At 38.7% G+C, this 23,145-nt stretch overlaps 1 protein-coding gene across 1 annotated transcript in view; it reads left to right on the top strand.

The window, feature by feature from the left end:
- Positions 1–23,145, top strand: part of CADPS (calcium dependent secretion activator) — a 445,600-nt gene that overhangs the window by 274,733 nt on the left and 147,722 nt on the right. Inside the window, 3 exon segments of the mRNA XM_054695215.1 lie at positions 10,182–10,248; positions 16,317–16,425; positions 21,470–21,682. Of these exon segments, the coding sequence (XP_054551190.1) occupies positions 10,182–10,248; positions 16,317–16,425; positions 21,470–21,682 (389 nt within the window).

Genomic DNA, 23,145 nt, shown 5'->3' with positions numbered 1-23,145 from the left:
TTTATTGATTTGCTATTTGCTTACATAATTATATAGTTAGGCACAACTTCATCATGTGCACATTCTCCATTCACCCTCCACCAGAATACCAGTGCTAATACCCTATCACATCACCCCCTGCCACTTTCCTTTCCTCCCCTCCATATCCCTCTGGAAACCATTTTTTCTTCACAAAGTCTAAGAGTTATTTTTGTGGTGTTTGCATTTTGTTTTCTTTGGTTATTCATATTCCACAAATGAATGAAACCATCCAGCAATTGTTTTTCACTTCTAAATTATTTCACTTCAGTCATCTCAAGATCCATCCACCATTTAATCATTTTTAATGACCAAGTAGTACTCCATTGAATAGAATACCACAATTTCTTTATCCAGTTCTCTATTTGTCCATTTAGGCTGATTCCATGATTTGGCCATTGTGTATAATTGCTGCTGTGAACATGGAAGTAAATAATTCTTTTCATGTTCATGTTTTCATATTCTTTGAGTGGTATTGCTGGATCATATCACATTTTGATATTTAGTTCTTTTAGGAATTTTCAGACCATTTTCCATATAGTCTCTTGTAATTTACATCCCAACCAATAGTGAATGAGTGTTTCCCTTTCTCCATATCTTCACCAACATTTGTTGGCTCCAGTTTCTTTTTTTTATATATATATAAGACATACTGACAAGGATGAGATGGTATCTTATTGTGGCTTTGATTGGTTTTTTTGTCATAAAAAATTGATGTTGAACATTTCTCCATGTGCCTAGAGATCATATGTATGTCTTCTTTGGAGAAGTCTCTGTGTAGGTATTTTTCAGTTGTTGGTTTTTTTTTTTTCTTTTGTTGAATTGTCTGAGTTATTTATCTATTTTGAAAATTAACCCTTTGTTGGACATATAATGTCAAATAATTTCTCCCAAACTATAGGCTGCATTTTTTGTTCTTTTGGTGGTTTCTTTCACTGTACAAAAGCTTTTTTAGTTTGATGTAGTTTGTTTATTTTTGCTTTTGTTTCCTATGCATCTTTGTCTGCTGAGGTGTATCATCTATGTTTTCCTTTATATATTTAACGCTTCAGGCCTTACATGAAAGTCTTTAATCCAGTTTGAATTAATTTTTGTGTATAGAATTAAATATTGATCTAACTTCATTTTTTTTTTTTTGCATGTGGCTGTCCACCCTTCCCAATGTCATATTTTGAAGAAGAATTTCTTTCTCCACTATATGGCCAGGCCTTCTTTGTCAGAGAGTAAAGGTTCATATTTGTATTTATTTCTGGACCCTCAATTTATTCCATTGATGTGTTCCTGTTTTTGTACCATACTGTTTTGATTGATATCACTTTGTAGTAGCATTTGATGTCAAGGATTGTGATATCTCCATTTCCATTCTTGCCGGTCAGGATTGCTTTGGTTATTCAGGGTCTTTTGGTGTTCCACACAAATTCTATAATGTTTTTTCTATCTCCTTGAAAAATGTCATTGGAATTTTGATAGGTATTGCATTGAATCTAAAATAGCTAACTGTCCATTTTAACTATGTTTATTCTTCAAATCCATGAACACAGAATATCTTTCCCTTTTTTCATATATTCTTTTAGTTCATTTGACTAGTGTCTTATAGTTTTCAAGGTACAGGTCCTTCACCTCCTTTGATGAGTTTGCTCCCAGGTATTTCAACCATTTTGGTGCAGTTGTAAATAAGATTTTCTTAACTTCTCTTTTCTCTAATTCATTGTTTGCATATAGAAATGCAACAGATTTTTCTACATTAATTTTATGTCATCCCTCCCTCTATACTGTATTCATTTATTATTTAATACTTTTGTCATCTTTTGGATGTTCTATGTATAAGATCATATCATTTCCAACACTGGTAGTTTTACTTCTTTCTGATTTGGATTCCTCTTATGTCTTTTTCTTGCCCAGTTGCCTGGCTCAGACTTCCAATACTTTGTTCAACAATAGTGGTGGACATCTGTGTCTTGTTCTTATCTTCAGGGGAATGCTTTCAGTTTTTCACTATTGGGGTGATGTTAGCTGTCATTTTGTCATTTATGGCCTTTGGTATGTTTAGATGTGTTCCTTTTATTCCCAATTTATTGCGTTTTCATCAGAAATGGATATTGAATCTTTTACAGTGTCTATTATAAAGGCTTTTACAGTGTATTGAAATGATCTTGTAAATTTTTTGTTGTTGATGTAGTAAATGGTTTGTGTATTTTCAACCAATTTTGCATTTCTGGAATGACTGCCACTTGGTCATTATCAGTGATTCTCTTAGTCTGTTGCTGGATTCAACTTGCCAAGGTTTTGTTGAAGATGTTTATATCTACTTTATCAGAGATAACAGTATCTACATTTTTTTTCATTTAAATGTAAAATAACTATTGAACCCCATTGTATGGGGAAGGAGAGATATATATCAGAAGAGTGTCACAAGTTAGAGAATGGGACAGAGAAAGGAATTTTTAAGAGACATGACTGAGGTTCTAAATTGTATCCACTTAATGATTTAAACAAAAAAGGAAAATTAGAAGTACTATGAATTGTTCTTTCTTGGTGGACTGTGGTTCCTTGAATGAGCCATTGAACCATTCAGAATAAGTTTATTTACTGAATAGAAAAGTATCAGCCAAAAAAGACCTGTGAATTGGGCCTTAATACATTAGTATCTGGATATATTTGAGGATTAATAACTCCTAGGTGGCTTTCTAATTCTTCATCTTTTACATCCATATATTGTTTCAAGTTCAGTAAGTGTAGTCATACATGTTATCTCATTTCATGCCTGAAACATCCTCACAGAATTAGGTAGTTTTATCCTTCCATCTTAGTAAATGGCTTCTCCCTTCACCCAGTTTCTCAAATCAAGCACCTCAGAGTTATCTTTGGCATTTCACTCGCACCCCTCATCTTATCCATCCTCAAATTCTTTTCACTTCATCTTCAAGGTAAATCTAGAGTTCAGCTTCAAAGTCAAGCCTCCATCACTTTTTTTTTGGACTTGCCTCATAAGCTGTCCCCCTGTTGCTGGCCTTACCTCTCTATAGCTTATGTCCCACCCTGAAGCCAGGGTAGTTTTTTGTTTTTTAACACAAGTCAGATCCTGCCTCTCAAGTGATGGAAAATCTTCAATGATTCCCATGTCTTTCAGAGTAAAAGCCAATGTCATTACCATGGCTACAACACCCTGCTGGATAAGGACTCCACTGCCTATCTGACCAAAAACATTGGCCTCCTTGCTCTTCCTCAAAGACTATCAGTGTACCCCCACCTCAGGTCTTCATCCCGGCTGTGTCATCAGCCTTGGATGTCTCTTTTCCCCCACACAGATGTCTACTTGACACTCACTTTGATTTCTGCATATTCCTATACTTTTTTTTCATCAGAATACTTTCATTGACCCACCTACGTCTTCCTGCCCTGATGTTGATTTTTTTCACCAGAGCACTTGTCATCATCTCAAACATTATAAATGTATTCACTTACTAGTTCATTTTCTATCTCTCCCACCTAGACATGGGTTCCTTTTCAGAAGGAAAATTGGTCTCCATTGTTCAAAAGAGCTAGTACAAGGCCTGGCATATAGTAAAAGTCATTTTTGTTGTATCAATGAATAAGTGAATAAATAATTGCCACTTTTAAAATAGGGAATTTGAGGCTTAGAGTGGTGAAAAGATTTGCCCAAATTAGAGTAAGCCTCAAAACCAGGTCTAGAATTTTATTATTCCTTTCAATTAACCTTAACTGAGGACCTGAAACATAAATAAGATATGGTTTTCCCATAACTCCACTTTGTGTTCATTCAATAAACCACAGTCCACCAACGAGGAATAATTCACAGGAGTTATAAATTTCCTTTTATTTTAACCAACCTTAAAGGGGCGATAATTTTTAAGTCTTAGCCAGGCTTCTTAAAATCTCCCTCTTCCATTTTCTTAGCTGTATCCCTCTCCTGAACCTCTTGATCTTCAAAACAATCATACTCCACTCTCCTTCATATAAGATCCTTGACAACACTCATGGTGGCACCAACTTCAAACAAGATTACCTAGACTAGAGTAATTGAATATTTTTAGAATTCCATTGTTATTCCCCTTTATTAATTTTCTATAAATGTCAATTAGATCAAGTTGGTTGATGGTATTGTTCAAATCCTCTAAATCCTTACTGATTTTGAGAAAGAAATATTGAAATCTCAGATTGTAATTATCAATTTGCTTGTTTCTCCTTGTAGTTCTGTCCATTTTTGCTTCATTTGTTATGAAGCTCTGTTATTAGATGCATAAACATTTAAGATTATTATGTCTTCTGTATGAATTGACCATTTGTCACTGTGAAATGATCTTTTTTAATCTCAATTAACATCTTCTGTCTGATATTTGCTATGCGTGACAGTAATATAGGCATTTCAGTTTTTAAAAAACTTATGTTAGTATGATGAATCCTTTCCATTCTTTTATTTTTAGCCTATTTGTGTCTTTATGTTTTAAGTGCTTATCTTCCAGGCAGCATAGAATTTGAGCTACTTTTTATATCCAATCATATTATCTTGGCCTTTTAATTGAACATTTAGCCTATTTATAGTTCATGTGATTGTTGATATGGTTTGGTTTAAATGAAATTGCTTTTTGCCATTTTGCTATTTGTTTTCTCTTCATCCCATTTGGTCTTTGTTCACTTTTTCCTCTTTTTCTACCTCTTTAAGATTTAATTGAATATATTCATAATTTCATGTTATCTTCTTTGTTGTCACTACAACTTATTGATAGGTGTATGCAAGTGCTTAGCCTCTCTGGGCTTCCTTTTGTTCAGCTTAAAATGGAGTGTTTGCCTCACAGGAATGTTTTGAAGACTAAATGAGTAAATATACATAAAGCAATTGGAACAAAGGCTGATACATTGTAGAATCTACAACTGTAGTAGAATTGGTGATAGCGATGCTTGTTGCTTGTTGCTTGTTGTAATCGTTATTTTCATCTCTTCTCTGCGCTTTTCCCCAACCATGCTTCTTCCTGCTAGGTCACTATAAGTAAACTAAGACATCAGGAGTCTTAGTGCCTTCCTTAATTTCTTTCACTCCCCAGGGAGGAGAGGAAAGCATTCAGTAGATACCATGTTTTTGTCACACTGTGGCTATTCTTAAAATAAGTTGTCATGAGGCATTTCTGACCAAAAAAAATGTTGTCCTGCCTCATGACTGCACAGTACCAAGCACAGCACCAAGCACTGTGGTAGCATAGGGCCACAAAGAAGAACAGGAGCAGCACCTCCTCCTGTACAACTGAGCATCAATCTCCAACTAGACCAACACAGTACCAACTCATCTAGGCTCTCCACCAGTGACTTCTGGCTCCACAGTCCCCTAAGATGAACCATAACCCTGTCGCTGGCTCCCATCTCCTCTCAGCTACCTATAATGCTTGTAAAGTGACCAAAAGCAAGAGATTGTTCTGAGAGGGCCATATACTCTTCTCCCTGCACTGAATGCTCATCCCCAGGTATCCTGGGAGAAAACACATGATAGAAAATTTTCCTCATGAGTAGCTACTGAACTTCTCATCTTTTGCAAGACTAATGCTAAGAAGATACTTAATAAACAGAGTTGAGTTATTAATTCATTTACATTCACAAAATACCATCAAAAGGAAGACTATCGGGCCTCCCCGGTGGCGCAGCGGTTGAGCGCTGGGTTGCGAAGCTGCCCGCGGCCTCTGCGGCGCCGGTTCGATCCCCGGCTGCTTCCCGGCCACCGGCGGAGGATCCCACATGGCGCACAGACCTCTCCTGTCGCCCGCTGCTCCCCTCAGCAGTGTACTTCGGTCCTTCTGCCTGCTGTGCTCCCCGCTCTGGCTCTGGTGAATTCTCTCACCCTCCCGCGCTTCTGACTGTACCCAGTGCATGTATAAACAAAACAAACAAACAAACAAAAATAAATAAATAAAAAAACATGCCTCTATAAAAAAAAAAAAAAAAAAAAGGAAGACTATCCTTTAGTATATACGAGTGACAGTTACATAGAGCACCATGGGTGCTGCCCTTCAAGTAGTCCCAGAACAGCTAGACGTTGAGATCAGGGGGTCATGGAAGACCCAAGAGCACCTTCCTCCTCTTTTTCAGTCTTCTGTAGTTTTCTCTAGCCTCTCATATATCTAAAATGTCCCAGCAAAAGGACATCCCCCATGACATGCCATGGGTGACATTCAGTGTCACCCATTGGCATGAGTTTTATGAAAAGTCTACAAGCAAGAATGTAAAGAATCATGATGCAAAACATGACCTGGAGCTCCAAATGCAGGCATGTGCTCCTCACTTTATTTTCAGCAGCTATACTCCCCAAAACGGAATGTAAATTCAAATAAAAGATCCCAAGATGAATCCTTTGCAAAGTTGTTAGTTACATACCCTTTCTACTAGAGCTGCTTATTATGGCAACTACTATGAAGAATAACAACAATGCCTAACATCAGAGAGTACTCTATGTGCCAGTTACTGTGTTTAACACCTGACATGTATCATCTCCTTCAGTTCTCACAACAACCCTCTGAAGTAGTTCCAGTGTTATCCCCAATTTTATGAGGAAACTGACATGCACAGCAGCTAAACCAGAGAACATTTAATAGGGTCAGAATTTCCACATAGGTGTTTCTACACCACGTCTGAGATGGAACCGCTAGGCTAAACTTCTGCTCAGTACACTAGAATGCTGACTTGTCAATTCATCAATCAAGATTTCCACATATCCAGATGGCCTGAAGAGAGATTTGAGGGCCACTATTGCCCACACAGATAGATCTATCTGTGGTGTAAGGAGCTAGAGGGGGAAAGCCACCTGTATGTCTGCAATGACAGAACTTCCATCTGCTCCAGGTACTTCGCATTCTGTTTAATGAGCATTTTCAACCTCAGAAAATGCAGAACTGGAACTGACTAGACAGAAATGGTAAATTGCAGCCCTCAGTTTTTCTCAGTTTTGACACCTTCTGGTATGTGCCAAATTAGCAATAAATTCTGAGGAAACCTCGGAGGGAAAACCCTTCCTTCATGTAAACCAACTGATACTTTCCAAAGGAGGATTGTTAATTTTTCTCTGGTTCCACTCAACTTTCTCATCCAGAAGGCTTTAACCAGAAATCTTCTCTGCTTACTTGAATAGTCAGGCATGTTCTTTTTCAATAAAGAAACCAAAGTTTACCATCTTTAATACCAGAACAAATAGCACAGTGAATAGGGTATTCTAGAACCAGACTCTTCTGAGTTTAAACTCTGGCTGTATTTTTCACCAGCTAGAGAAGTGACTTATAATTTCTAAACCTCAGTTTCTTCAACTGTAAAATAGGAATAGCAGCATAAGGACATACCTAAGAATGTTCTTCCTTCATGCCAGATATTGTTCTAAGCACTTTATGTTATATGTCACTAAATACTTTAATACTCACAATCCTTAAGGTAGGTGCTGTTTGTTATCCCCACTGAAGTATAATAAGTGTAATAAACTGCCCAAGGTCACAAACAAACCTAGGCTATATGGCTACAGATTTCATACTCTTAACCCTTCCTTTTGGTACAGTAAATTCATGTAAATTCCCTGCATAGATGACTACTAAAACTTCACTAAACAACAGCTAATATTTTTATTTTGAAGGAAAAATTAATATGAATTACATTCGATAGGTTCTAGTGAACTCTTTTTATCTGCTCTGGCACTCATCAATACAGGTAATCCCTCACCTTAATTTTGCATTGCACCACTTCACTTTTACCACACACTTATATTAATATGCAGTTTCACTAATCAAGAGAAATTCCAAGAAGATTTACTCTTTTATAAAAAAGGTGAAAAGCAAAAATTGTGTTCAGCACTTGCTTTGCAGCCATTCAAGAGGGTGTTCCCTCCAAGCTCCTTCCCCGGCACCTACTTTATATCGGTAATGTGTTTATTCTACAGTCCTGCTTTTGCTATATGCTTGTACTATTTAAGTTTTGTGTGTTATTTGGTATGATTTGGTAGTTATATTAGGGATCTGGAAATATTGAAATATGTTTGCATATAATGAATGGTAATTGCTTCTTCTATTTACCCCATTTCTGTTCAAGAAAGGTTTCATAGGAATGCTCTAATTTCAGATAAGAGAGAAAAACTGTAATGTAAATACATGAGATGTAGTAGCTGTGTTCATTGTTTCAGTTTCTTTATGTGGATGCAAGCTAAGGGAAAAGTGAACATGAGTAGTAGCTGCCAGATATAATTCCAGAAAAGTGTGAGACTGTTAGAAACTTGCTAATCATTACTAAAAATACAGAAATGTGTATCTGCTTTATCTGGTCTTTTATTGCTTTTATTTCCCTGTGTACATACGTCCAAAGAGATTTCTTTTCACATAAATAACTATTATTTACTACTAGTAATGAAATACTTTCCTCTGTATGCAGAAACATTTTATAATAAGGATGAACTTATTGTGCATAGACTCCCTGCTCTGCCTCATCTTATACTCCACAGACATCATCTCATTTAATCTCCACAACAACCATATGAGAGAGGAACCAATCCTGCTTTCCAGAGCTGGAATCAAGAAGTTAAGCACCTTGCCCAACATCTCAGTAACCAATAGAACTGGAACTGGAAGACTATACTCTTAACCAGACCAGTAACCCTCTCTCTCATTAGCTCTGGCTATGACTCCCTTTTATGTCCATTTCTGCCGAGAATACATTAATCTATTGAGAAGGCTGGGACAGCTAGAGGGTCCACGTAAAGAGCCAATCAGTTTAGCCTCAGGACTAATGAATCTAACAGCTGTTCAGCTGTTTCCATGGTTTCGATATCTGTCCAGCCACCATCCTTTCTTCTGCCTGAAGCCCTGAAGCCCTTTCCTCACTGATCCCTGATATCTCTCGTGGCTCTCCATCTGTAATACATTGACCACATAACAGCCACTGTGATCATCTTAAATAGAAATAGATAGACACACCTCATTTTATTGTGCTCCACTTTAATGCACTGTGCAGACATTGCACTTTTTGCAAAATTGAAGGTTTGTGGCAACTCGATGCTGAGATAGTCTATCAGCACCATTTCTCCAACAGCTCAGAGGATGGTAGCATTTTTTTAGCAATAAAGTTTTCCATAGAAGCAAATATGTGGACCAAAATACAGAAGTGAAAAAACTGAACAGAGTGAAGGACTTCACAGGAGACAAAGGATGAGGAAACAGAAGGGTCTAGGAGGATTCCAGGTTCTGGCTCAAAGGTTTCAGTAGATTCAGGCCACTAGTCACCAGGGGAAACTGAAATTGGTCAGACAGTATACATTTTAACTAGGTGCATCGTTATTATGTTACAAAGTGAAAATTCTAAGTCTGGGTGAAATGAGGACTTGGAAGTTGTACCATTAGTTTTGACAGGTCAAGCCCATTATGGAACTCAAGAATTTGGATGTTTTGGGGTATGACCAGATCTTCCCTCGCTTAGTCCAGTAAACCCTGAAAGCCACTGGCCTCACTTCCTTGATCAGTGCCAGTTTAATATAACACAATCCTTAATACCATGGGGAAAATAATGAATGATTAGCAACACTGATCAAAATCCTGGTTGCACTTTGAACTGTGCCTTGGTAGTTCTTCACCCTTCTTTCTTGCATTTTTCAGTAGAAAGATAAATTTCCATAGATAAAGGAGCATTTGGAAATAGGGCAAGGGGTATGGAGGATCAGCTTTGTCAACTTGAAACTGCGTCTCTGTAATTTGCCTTCATTTGCCAGAATTTCAGCTGAAGAAAACAAGGAAAGGTCTGAGACTGAGTGAGACCTGACAAAAGGTTTGAAAGACTTGTAGTGTAAGATTTAACACTTTTTTTCCCCTCTCTTGTGTAATAACTTTCAGGAGTTTCTACCTAAAAGACTTTTAGCACATGCACAAATTAAGTTGCAACGTAACAATTTCTAACTTACTTTCTGGAATCAATGAATCTAAGTCAAATTTGATGATGGGCCATAGTTACTTCGCTATATGAAAGTGAACTCTGCCTGCTGTTCTTCATCCTCAACCACACAACTCAAAAGCCACTTTCTGTTTCTCAGCCATGTGCACTATCTTGTCATGAGTGCTCAGCTTCATGGTAAAGTGTCATTAAACAGTACACTCACTGAAGCATTAATCTGCTCTGGTCTTTCTCCTTTTCCCTAGGTATTTATGGGCCATCGGTAAGAATGTCTGGAAGAGATGGAAGAAAAGGTTTTTTGTATTGGTGCAGGTAACTCCTCAATGCTAATCTCAGTCTTTCAGGCCATCAGTATGAAAACTTTGATAGAATTAATTTTTTTTTTAAAGCTATGTCTAATTTTTTTTTTTTTTTTGTGGGACCCTCGCCGGTGGCGGGGATCGAACTGGCGCTGCAGAGTCTGAGGGCAGCCTCGCAACCCAGCGCTCAACCACTGCTCCACCAGGGGAGGCCCAGAATTAATGTTTTTTTAATTGATGTGAAATTTACATGAAGTGCTGAAAGCTCAAGCATTTAGCTCAGTGAATTTTCACACATTATATATCCATGTAACCACTGTTCAGAGGGATATAGAACATTTCCAGGACTCACAGAACTCCCTTGTGTTCCTTTTCCTATTTTTTCATCACTTTAAAATGTTAAAAATCAATGCATGCTCATTTTTTTTTAATTCTGAGAATATGGAAGTATACAAGATGTGTAGAAGAAGTGTACCCCACCCCACCCAATTCTCTGCTATTGTTGAAAGACCCCCAGGGAAGAAGCAAGTGTCTAATTAGGACAATAGTGACATTGACCTTGTTTTACAACTTGCATTTATAAGAACACTTAATAATCACTATGAGAAAAGTCAGAAGATAGTTGGACTCTTTGCATCTGCTTTATTGCCCAGTAATTTGAGTTTGAATTACCTTTTGGGTAATAGCCTACTGTTATTGATACCTGGGGCTTTCAAAAGTCTTAACTGACCTTCTGTAATGATGTTCAAAAGTTTGGACTATATCTTTCCACATAGATTTTATTTTTAAACCAAAAATAACCAAACTCTTCAAACATAGCTTCTCAAGATGCTTTTCTTTTTCTTTTAGCACAAATCATTGTAAACATTTTTTCTATATTTACACATACATCTCTAACTCTAGTAACTGATGAATTTTATTGTATTTTTTCTTGTCTGTTCTTGTCAATACAATTGGAGAACATTTAAAGTCTACTCTCTGAACAGTTAGGATGTTTCTTTTTGATCGACTTTTGAGCTTCCCCATTGCATTATTATTAACCAAACACCAGGGAACATCTAAGTAAATGTAGAGACAGATGTAGAAGCAGATGTTGATAGTAATTATATATTAATAATAAATAGTAACTTTGCCCTCTTGAGATTTCTTAAAGAAAAAAAATTTCCAGAAATAGTTGTACATGTCCCTGAATTGTAATACATGCCCATCACCATAACCCCCCCTTTTTTGCTTGTTTTTTTGCATCAAATTTTTTTTAGTTTCCAAAGGAATTTGCCTTTGCCTCATTTTAATTCACCTTTCTCCAAGACCTTTCAGAACTGTTCAAATCTTTGATATGTCACTAAGACAAAAAAAATACCTCTGGCCATAAGCAAGAGGTAATTTTAGCTTTTATGATCACTTCAGGGCACACTAGAATCTTATAATAAATTAACCAAAAGAAATCTTTGGAATTGTGCTTAACCCCCAAAGTAATCCATGGCTAAGCAATGGGGCATTTCATCCTGAGAACAGTACCTCAGACCATCAACTGACCAGTGTTTATTGGGCACATACTTTATGAAGGATATACTGATAGATTGTGCAAAAGATTTATGAGGTCAGGCATCTCACATCCAGAAGGATAACTGTTCTGTTGAGCAAAAAAGAATGTACCAAAAATATCTGCGAAGCCCTGTCTGTACAATAGATACTCAACTGAAAAAGACAGAATGCTTGTTTTAGTTAGTGTAACTAGAACAGACATGTTAGGGTCTTCGCACTGAACGTCCTACCAAGACAAAATAAGAATTTTACACAAAAAAAGCAAGCTCTGTGCTCTTTTGTGAGAATCATAAAAGAATATAGTGTCTTTCCCAGAAGGACACAAGGGACGAATTTTAGGATTTCATGAGCCACTTCATGTTCTTGTGATCTTCATTAACTTTAAAGAGCCATCAAAGTGTATTGGGGTCACTTAGCCCCCAAACAATTCCTTCTGCCTCAACTTAAATCAGAATCCTCCCTTAGTAGTCTCTGTAGCCTGCAGAGGTGACTTGACAGCCCCCACCACAAACGTATTAGGGAGTCAGTATGCAAACTCAAGTCTTCTGTTTACTTTCTTGCCCTACTCACTACAACACTGAAAGCAGCTTTGTTGACTTATCTAGAACACAGTATTATTTTTGGATTCCTCCCCTTTTTTTTTATCTCTACTATTTAAGTGGGCACAATTATAAGCACTTTATCTAAATATGATAAAGAAATAACTCATCCCCTTTGCAGCAACAAGCATAGTTACAAAATAAGAAACTCAAGACCATCAGTCCTGGCCCGATTCAGAAAAAGCAAAAATGTCTCAGGTTGCTTAAAAAGAAGGATGCCAGTGTGAGGAGTGGCCCTCAGAGCCTGCGACAGCTGCATACTTTGACAGCAGTCTCATGCACCATTGAATATAGTCTGTATACAATATTCAGTTTCTTTCCACTTGCAAACCCTTGCCACTGATACTCAGAGTGCAAAAGGAAAATCAAGAGAATCACTCTGGTCAAGTTTGGGGAACTTTCTGGGACAGGAAACAGTCTCCCGAGCCTGCCCTCTACTCTCCAATAGCCTCAGAAGGAGCACTTTGGGAAGAGAGTGTGAAGACCACCACACAGGAAGCACACGCACCCAGATGCATTACAGGATGTGTGTTTCTTTCTATTAGATGTTAGGTACTATGGACTGTTTTTGGATAAATTTGTCAACACCTAATTTCCAGCACAGTTATGAATTCCATTAGGTGTAATACAACAAATATTGCTTTAAAAGTCTAAGACGAAAAAAACACATCCAGTATCAGACTCCAAAATTCATCCCCCCTCACACTCTAATACACATACAGGGTCTTTTTGTCTCTAATACAGAACTATTAAAATCCTCCCTGAGATTTCTAGTTAAAATCAATTTTTGATTTGTTTTCAGCCAATGTATTTCTGATATATTTTTTCCTTTTAGCACTCTACAAACCATAATAGTCTACAATTCCTTCAATAATGGTCAGTGCTTTAATTTATATGGTCCCTTAGATATAAATACATAAATATAACATTTATAGGTTTTGAGAATTCATCAAGCTTCTTTTCACAACCGTCACCAAAATGAAGACAAGTCTTAACCACATTTCACATTAGGGAAACTGAGGCTGGGAATAAATAAAGGATATCCTCAAGGTCAATGGTTCTGAAGCAGCCAAATGTGAAGCCTAACAGTTGTCTTCTGACTCCAAGCACTTACATGGGACAGTTTTCTAGAACAGCAGTTCTCAAACTTTATTTTTCACTATGAACAATTATGAAAATCTATGGAACAATTATGAAAAATTTGGAACAATTATGAAAATCTATGAAATAATTGTCAAAATAAAGGTACCTGAGGCCCACCCTGACCTAAGATACCCATTCCATTGGTCTCACTTAAGGAATCTGCATATTTATAGAGCCCCGCCACAACATACATTCTAAATAAGGTGACCTCAGTCCACTTTTTGAGAAACATTCCAAACTTTTCCATAGTTTAAGTACATTATGGGAAATGAGCTAAGGAGATGAATGGACCTCAAAGAGGTCCATTTTTTAAAGCAAAAGTTTGAAGATTATCCTCAGAAGTCAAGAAATCAAAACGCCAAGCCTATGCTATTCCCTCACCCTTCAAGTACTCTGGAAAACTCAAAGTTCCCCCAGGACTTGTGATTACTAACAACATTCAAAGAGAATTTTTTTCTTCTCTCCTCCTTTATTTCCTCCAGTAAATTGCTAAACTCCAAAATAAAATGGTCCTAATACACTGACAGGTTTATTTTAGCTGCGTTTGTCAAGGCAACTTCAGCAGTATTACCAGCAGAGGGCAGCAGTGCACAGCACGCCAAGAAGCAAGCAACTGAAACAGCCAAATCCAAACATGTAGTAATAGGAAACTCATGAGTCTTGAAGTAGCACCCTTCAGTCGTGATATTTTATTCATCTCAAGTGAGTGTATGCAACGCTCTGTTTGTTTGCGTAATCATCACATTAGCAAAATGTACGATCTCTTATGTTGCCAGAGACAGGTAAAAATCACCACCCAACCTTTCTGGGAATATCTTTGATTAATATTCTGCCAGGACGTTTGGGCGATCAGGTACCCATGGAACCAGTAATAGATGGCAAAAGCCTAGTGCTATGCTTGGAGAAACATAAGCAGATTTAGGAGGAAAAAAAACCACCTATTTATTGGATTATATGAACTGAACTTTCTAGAACCAATCAGGTTAAATTAGTGAATGTCCTTCTATGGCAGATTTTGCTTATGGGGAGTGGAATACAACCATGATGTATGACTTGGGTTGGTGGTCTGCCTTCAGAGGATTAGGATCAAGTAGTAAACACACCTATTCAACTACTCTGTTAAAATATTAGTGCTAAATGCAAGGAAACTGTTCACATAATTGCATTTATTGAATATTTGTTGTGTGAGTGTCACACACACACTGTGTAAAGCCTTTCACTGCTCAATTAATCCTTCAGAAATAATAAAATGCAGGCAAAATATGGATGAGGACTTAGTTTGAGACCTAGACAGGTGACAGCTTATCCAAGTTGGTGTGGGACCCCAAGCTTGTGTGACCTCCAAGCATGCACCCTTAACCCAGCTTATTAGGAGAAGGTGTAATTGGGGTTTTTGCTTATTACAAAGAATAGTAAATACCTAGTGCTGAAAATATTCTAAGTGATCTGGCATTATTTTTCCCTTGAAGTTCATCAAGAGCTTTGCAGTATAAGTAGTCTCTGTAAACCAAATGCATTAAAGAAACTCAAATCAGGAAGAAAGTTTTCATCATGAACCAACAGAGGGCAGCAGTAGATAAACCAAGCAGTGACACACTCCCAGAGCCTCTTTGGGACCTTCATGTCAGAGACAAGAGACAGTGCAAGAGATGCATCCAGGGTTTGAGTGCACCAATTTAATTTCCTCTACCATTGAAGAAAAAAGACAAGTCTTGCTATGGAGAAGGAGACTAAGAAATGGCCCCAGCTAGGATCAAAGTTCACTTAGAAAAATGTCTCTCGTAATAAAGGTAACTGAGAGATGAGAGATGTGGCACGTGTTCACCGACATTTCACCTCCATGAATGGTACATATGCCCATGAGCTTTTAGCCTGCAGCGTGAGGGATGTTTGCTCTCCCGTGGGCTCCTTGCAGACGAGCCAGATGTAGAAGCACTAAATATCCACGCCGGTCTGGATGCACATTAGCAACAGCGTCCTGAAGGCCAGCCTGCAGCTGCAGAGTGCCACCCAGCACTGGCATGTATGCCTTGTGTCAGTAGTGAGCACAGCACCAGTGACAATGGCACCGCCTTCAGAGGCTGAAGATGGCTCCACTGTGCCTGGCACCTAGTGATCACGCACTCATTACTTCTGACAGAATGTCACTCCTGTTCTTATCTGAGATGAAGAGAAGACTTTTCAATGCAACAAAAAGCTCTCCTTCAGGAAGAGGAGGTGGGAGAGCAAAACATGTGGTTTGATGTTGAGAATTGGTCCTAAAAAACTAAAATGCTAAAAGAAAAAAAAAAAGTTGGGGCATAAATAAATAAATGACTAGTCCTTAAGTCTGGGCTAAAAGCACTGCCAGTGTTCTACCTGCAAACAGGGTAGTCTCAGCCAGGCCATCTTTCTATTTGGCACAATCTAAAAATTGCTGCTATTCAACCAGTTCGGACCTAAAAAAAAAAAAAAAAAAGGCAGAGTCACCACGTAGCTTAAGCCAATTACAGTCATGCCATAATGATAATAGTTCACTTTTATCACACACTTAAGAAACATCAGGAAAAGATTAAGTGAATTCTATTTGGGAATTCAGTCCTCATGATAAGTCAGTGAGGAGATAGGTTCTCAAATTATATCCAATCTAGAGATAACAGAGGACCAGACAGATTAGGTAACTTGCTCCCATCACACAGTCAAGAGGTGGCAAAATTCAATCTGAACCCAGCTCCTGAGTGCAGGAAAGTATGTGGTTGAATGGGGAAGGTTTTTCCAGGACACCAGTCTCACAGTCTGTGCTTTTCCTTTTCAGGTCAGTCAGTACACATTTGCCATGTGCAGTTACCGGGAGAAAAAAGCAGAGCCTCAGGAACTTCTACAGCTGGATGGCTACACTGTGGATTACACCGACCCCCAGCCAGGTACCTGTCCACTCTCAATGACATAAACCCACAAGATTCCCCCCTTTCTCAGATCAGTCTTCAGTTCATATTTGGTAGGTAGTGACTCCATGCTAGGCACTATGTCAGGTGACCACGACAGTCACGGTCTCTGATCTTATATCATGGTTGAATAAAAGCCATCCTGATCAAAGGTTTTGGTTTTTCTCAAGGGATCTTCTGATTTAAATCCAAAAAGAAAATATAATCAATTTTTCATTTATATGCCTATGCCACATTAAATAAGTACCCTATGGTAGAATACTTAAAAAGACATTTCTGAAAGTCCTATATTTGTACAAAAGACACGTGTGTGTGCATGTGTGTGGGTGGTGTGTTGGTGTGTATTGTTTTTCACCAGTGACTTGGCAGATATTGTGCTTCCACATTCAAGTGAGCCTGCCCTGTACATCTACATCCACAATTGTAGTTATACAATTTCAAATGAGGGCACTTGAAAGAAAGCCCTCCCTGAGAGTCTTTATGTCCTAAGAAGACACCAATCTACAAGCTTAGTATCTAAGCTCCTAAACCTTATGGAACTAAGAGAACCACACAAATGGTAGTATTTCTTATAAGTTCTACATTGCATAAGTTCTACATCCCGCCCCCTCACACCTCTCCCCACACCCATTTTATCTTTTTCCCAGAAAAAATGAATAGAAATCAGCCTCAAAGAACCTTCAAAATGGGGGGGGGGTGTGAAATCATTTCAGCATATTAATGAACAACCAGCACCAACAGCCCTCTCCCAGAGAAGTTTATTTTTATGCCAAATCTGCACAAGGGAAACATTTCCAACCATACTGCATTATTTGGCCCAAAACCTTTTTTTCTACTCCCATATTGCTCTTCCACATGCAACAAAATACACATAAAAGAAAAACATAGTTTGAAAGAAGATGGGAAGCTAACCTGAAAAGGTATGGCAGGAAAGGCCTGAGGCCCAGCCTACTTAGGAAAATTAGCACCTTCTGAGTCCCAGTCCTGAGTGACTCAAACCTGCCCCAAGCCCTAGGACTTCCATAGGTGATTATTTGCATCCTGCAGAGCATGAAGCAGAGTTGACCACATAAGGCTTGAATTAAAAGCTCTGCCTGGAAATCCTTCATAATGAATACAATGAAGAGTCTGAAACCATTTCAGGCAGCATCTCATTGAAAAGATGTGGCTCCTGCATTAAAAAACCTGCCCTTGGGGCATTCTGTGATGGTTTGCATTCTTCTCAAACCATTGCATTCCCTTCAGAGAAATAAATTCATTCTTTGCCAAGACCTGGGTTTTAAAGTGATAGGCTAATGGACCAGTATAAAAATAATACTATCTGTGACCTTATTTAAACCAGTTCACTAGTTCTTTCCTCCCCGTGATTGCATTTGGACTTCACCTCAACCTCAACCCCTTGCACAAAATAGGTACGACCAGCATTGTCAATCCCTTTCGGCAAGACAAGGAACGGAGCTGGCCACTCAGGATCTAGCTAGCCCATGTCACCCTTTGGCTGGGACGATAAAACACAACAACATGTACAACTACAGCAAAGCTATTGTTGTTATTTTATCATCTAAAAGCAGGATTTTCTTCTTTTGGTGCAGAGGTCAGAAGGAGAGAGAAAGCTGTGCTAGCTGCATGCAAAGAGTCACTGTGCACGTATATTGTGAAAGCTTCTTTTCTTTTTTCACATTGATCGCATGGGATATAATTTATAAATTCCTTTACCAAAAATGTAAATGAGAAGTAAATTGATTATGTTCTTGAGAATAATAAGCAGCTTCTTCTTTGCCTGTCATGTGCCAAGTCCTATTTATTTCCAAAGTAATGTTTGATTGAAAATGGAGATTTAAATACTCACAATTGTCATGAGAAAAGTCTAACTCACAATTTCTTAAAGAGTGCTTGTTAGAAATAGAATTTCTGGGCACTCCTAACCTGTGAGCCAGAAAAAGAGCGGACAGACTCCTCATATTCAAATAAGCAGTGTTGGAGATGCTTATACACAGTAAAGTTTGCCACCTGGAGACTGAAATCACACACAGTTTAGGCAGTGTCCCTGGAGAATAATCCATTTAGCAGAAGAGTCAGGAGTTTTGCTCCCTGTAAGGTAAGTTGTAAATTGAAGATGTTAATAGACCATTCATTCTTTCTCAATTTTTAAAATTGGAGGGATGATACAGAACCTGATGAAGATGTGAGGCTTTATTTCTGATCAGAGAGTCCCAGTAGCCCCTAAATGCCAGCTTTTGGAATATGTTGACAGACAAATTGTAACTTAGGCTTGAGTTCAGAAAGAAAGGCTTCTACCTCCCTTTTCTCTGAAGTTTAACCTTGAGAAGTGCCTATGGAAAAAGAGGGCCCTATAGATCATTCACTCAGTGAGAATTAGCTTAGCACTTACTGTATATCACATACTGTGCTAGTTATCAGGGATACAGCAGTGAACAAAACAGACAAAAAGTCTTTGTCTTTATAAAGTAAAGCAAGATATATCGTTTGTTAAATGTCAGTGAGAGCTATATGCAGAAAACGGAATCAAGATAAGAGACATGAGTGATGAGGGCCGGGGTGAGGAAAGCCTCAAAAGAATGACACATGAGCGAAACATGAAGGAACTCAAGGTGTGAATCATGCCATATCTGGGGGAAGAATGTTCAAGGCACAGGAAACAGCAAGTGCAGAGTGCTTGAGGTGAGAATGTACATAGAGTATACAGGAAACAGCCAGGGACCAGTATGGCTACTACAAAGTGTACGCTTGTGTGTATAAAAGAGACAGAATAATAGGAAAAGAGAGTACAGGTAGTGGAGTATCAGTTCATGTGGGGCCTCTGAGTCAAATGCAAAGCCACTGGAATTTTTTGAGCAGCAGAGTGACACGGCCTGACTGTTCTGCTAAATGGATTATTCTGGCTGCCATGTTGAGAATTGACAATAAGGAATAAGGGCGGGGGTAGATCAGATAGGAGTGAGACAGGGCAAGCTAGGGTTATTAGGCAGTTTTAGGGACAGTGCAGGAGGGGACCTCTGAAGAATTTAGGGAGGCTTCAGAGATAAGGACAATCAAAGAAATATAACCAATTCCATTAGGAAAAACAAACATGCCAGGACCAAGGACAACATTGTTAATGCTGGTCCTGGTTTCCTTCAGGTGGTAAAGGGAGGTGGAGATTGGAAAAATGGAGAGTGGTTTAATTTATGGTCACATTAGAAGGGCAGCTGTTTAACTTCAATGCAGGGATGCCCATCCAGAAGACTGGGCCATAAATTTAAAGATGCAACAAATGGGAAAAGAGAAAGCTGTTAAATAAGGAATGTGAAGATCCCCACTCAGTAGCAAATTAAGTGAGACAGCCGAGAACTAACCAATCACAGAGAGACTGGTAAAGTTTTAGAATAATGAGGGAAAAAAGGTATATATTCCCTGAAACACAATTCCACTTTGGCTTCCTTGCCCCTCCCAGGCCTGGTTCCCTGGCCTGGGAGTCCCACTTTATTTCTGCTCTTTTTCTCCTCAATAAACTTTTTCTTCTAAACAAACCTGCCTCTTCTCGCTTGCTTGCCTGAGCGTCTGCGAAGTTCCTGCTGCAGCTTCGTGAGACACCAACCCGTGGGGGTCTAGTGGCTGGGGCTCAGCGCTGCCCTGCAGCCTGGAATCCGTTCCTGGCTGGGAGGCTAGGCCTGACAATTCCGGCATCAGGAGGCTACTAATATAATGCAGATGAGAGAGGAGCATGGCTAGATTCGGGATGGTATCACAAGAGGTGGAAGCAAAAGTCAAGTTGCTAAGTAATATCCTGAAGGGAAAGATGTCAGAATGCCATTGGAAGCAGGTAGTGAAAGAAAGTGAGGAGTCAAAAGGAACCCCAAGGTTGTGGGCTTGAGCAGCCAGAGGGACAGGTTCATCTTTATTAGATGGAGAGGAGGTTTGGGAGAAAAGCCAGGAGTTCTTTGTTGGGTATAATAAAGTTTGGATATCTGTCAGATACTTATGTGGAGAAGTCAAGAAAATCATGAGATAGTCTTGTGTACAGTTCAAGGGAGGCACTGTGTGAGACAGAGATAGAAATGTAGGGATCATGTGCATGTTCACGGAATTCTAGCCTGGATGGTATCACTGGGGGAGCAGCGGTCCAAGAACAGAATGACCAGATACACTAACAAACATTAAAAGGTGAGGAAGAGGAGAAGGAAACAGCAAACAAGACAAAGAAGCTCCTCCCATGCTTCTGACTGTGCCCAGTGCTTGTATAGATAAATGGATAAATCTTTAAAAAAAAAAAAAAAAAAAAGGAAGCAGTGGCCATGGAGAGAGGAGGAAATTTGGTTACCTGGAACCAAGTACACAAAGCATTTCAAAGAGAATGGAGTGTCGAATGTGGTGAATAGATGGAATATAATGAGGCTGTTGAATTGATGATTGGATTCAGTAACTGAAATAGGGAAATTTCAGTGGGGCAGCAGCCTGATTGTAGTGGCTTTAAGGCAGAATAAGACAGGAGAGACCTTTACTACAGGGAGAATAATCCTCAGGCCGTTCTCTGCATCATCTGGGAGCTTGTTGGAAATGCAGAATCTCAGGCTTTATTCAGACCTGCTAAATCAGAAGCTACATTTTAAAAAGATGCCCAGGAGACTCACATATGCACTAAAGTTGAAAGTCTGGTACAGACCCTCCCCCCTTAGATTGTAAAGAGAACAGTAGGGTAGTACCTGAAGGGAAAAGTGGGGTCAAGAGATGTTTTTAAAGATAAGAAAAATAATAGTATGTTTCTGGGCAGATGTTTGCCCAGCCAGCAGGGAGGCTGCTTGATAACTCTGTCCTCAGCAAGAAAGAGAAAGCCAGGTTTAATATGCCTGTTAACATCATGACCCCACTGTGTGGCCAAGCGGGTATTAGGCTTCCTAACCTAGAGTCACATAAATTGTTCCTCGCCTCTGTGGCCCAAGGAAAAGAAACTTGCCTTTTCAGGGCTCCATCCTGCCAGGAACATTGCAGCTCAGCTTAATTTTTTTTATTCCCTTTTTTCCAGGCTTGGAGGGTGGTCGAGCCTTCTTCAATGCAGTCAAAGAAGGAGACACCGTGATATTTGCAAGTGATGATGAGCAAGATCGCATTCTGTGGGTTCAAGCCATGTATCGGGCCACTGGGCAGTCACACAAGCCTGTGCCTCCCACCCAAGTCCAGAAACTCAATGCCAAGGGAGGGAATGTACCTCAGCTGGATGCGCCCATCTCCCAATTTTGTAAGTAAACATGCCATTTGTTAAAAATAGCTTGATAGGGTAAATTAAATCTTCCCAAGTTGAATTAGAAAATTTAGTTGCTTTTATATTAAGGATTCATAAAATAATGTTTGCTGTAGGAAAAAAAAAAAAACAAGTGAATTTGGGAGAAAGGTGGAGTTGGGACAGAATTGTTAGATAAAAGTAATTTTAAAGTGCAATACTTGACATTTCCCCCCAAGTACTAAACAAAGGAAGGTATATTTTAGGTGGAGTTTTGTCTCTCTGTTTTGGTGAGAGTTTGGAATTCGCGATCAGACATGTTTTTGTTTGAGTCCTTCAAATATAGTAGATTATGTATGTCCTCGCCTCATTTCTTCCCATTAAAAGTAATTTAAAATAGGGCTTGATCTTAAATAAATTTAAATCTGCAACTTAGAACCATTTAAAAATAAATGATGACATTATCACATGCAGTGGGAAAAAAAAAAAACCACACAAAAAAACATAGTACCTAAAATTCCATTCTGAGCTAAAATATCAGGACCCAAAAATGAAACTGTCTTCTTAAATAGCCCTAGTTCATATCCCAGTTTATTCTCCTCTTACCTCTGCATCCACTTTAATTTCTTAACCCTTGGTATGTCTTCTTGCTATCTAGGATAGTTTTATCTTCCAACACTTCTGATGCTCAGGATGAAGTCGAAGCTAGTATACATTTGGAGATGTTTAAGACAAAGAAAATGGAAACATAAGGCACCAAATAAAGTAATTAATTTTAGTAACAATCATTCACCCTAAGTAGAGACTTTTGCCTTACCCTATCAGTCAGTAGGAATACCTCAGCTAAAAGTCATTTTAGCATTAATCATGATGATTACTTTAGGATGGAACCCTCTCATTCATTTTAGTTCATTGAGCAGCTGTGTAGGTAAGGAAGAATACAATGAATACAGAGTCCTGGTATCAGAATACTGTATCCACTGTTCTGGTCTGGAGAGCACCCAAATCAGCAAGTCAGTAAGATCGTTTCAACATTGAGAAATACTATGAAAAATGTCATGCAATGATGACTGTGTTGGGGAAGAAGGAAAATCAGGGAAAGATCAAATGATAGAGTGTCAGCCCTACAAATATCTGTGGAAAGAAAATTGCAGCAGTAATGAAAGCAAGTGCAAAGGCCCCACAGCAGAAACTTGACCTTTAATAGTCTTTAGCATAGTCTCTCCTCTGTTGCTTTTAAAGAAAATATGGATATGGATGAAATAATTTTGTAGCTACAGCAACTAAATAGAGGGTAATTTTCTTTTCAGTGAATTCCACTGCCATGTTCAATTATGACTAATAAGACTTTACTCTAGTTTTAAACCTTGTAACAACTTTGCTGATGGGGAAAAACTCTTTGGATCACAAATACTACCCATCAGTTAGTTACTCCCAGGAATTCCTGTTTAGTACTAATGATTTCTTAAAGGTACCTGCAT

The sequence above is a fragment of the Talpa occidentalis genome, unplaced genomic scaffold (genome assembly GCF_014898055.3).
Source record: "Talpa occidentalis isolate TD23 unplaced genomic scaffold, MPIMG_talOcc4v2.1 talOcc4.10, whole genome shotgun sequence".
Taxonomy (NCBI): domain Eukaryota; kingdom Metazoa; phylum Chordata; class Mammalia; order Eulipotyphla; family Talpidae; genus Talpa; species Talpa occidentalis.
This window is presented reverse-complemented; position numbering and strand designations above follow the sequence as displayed.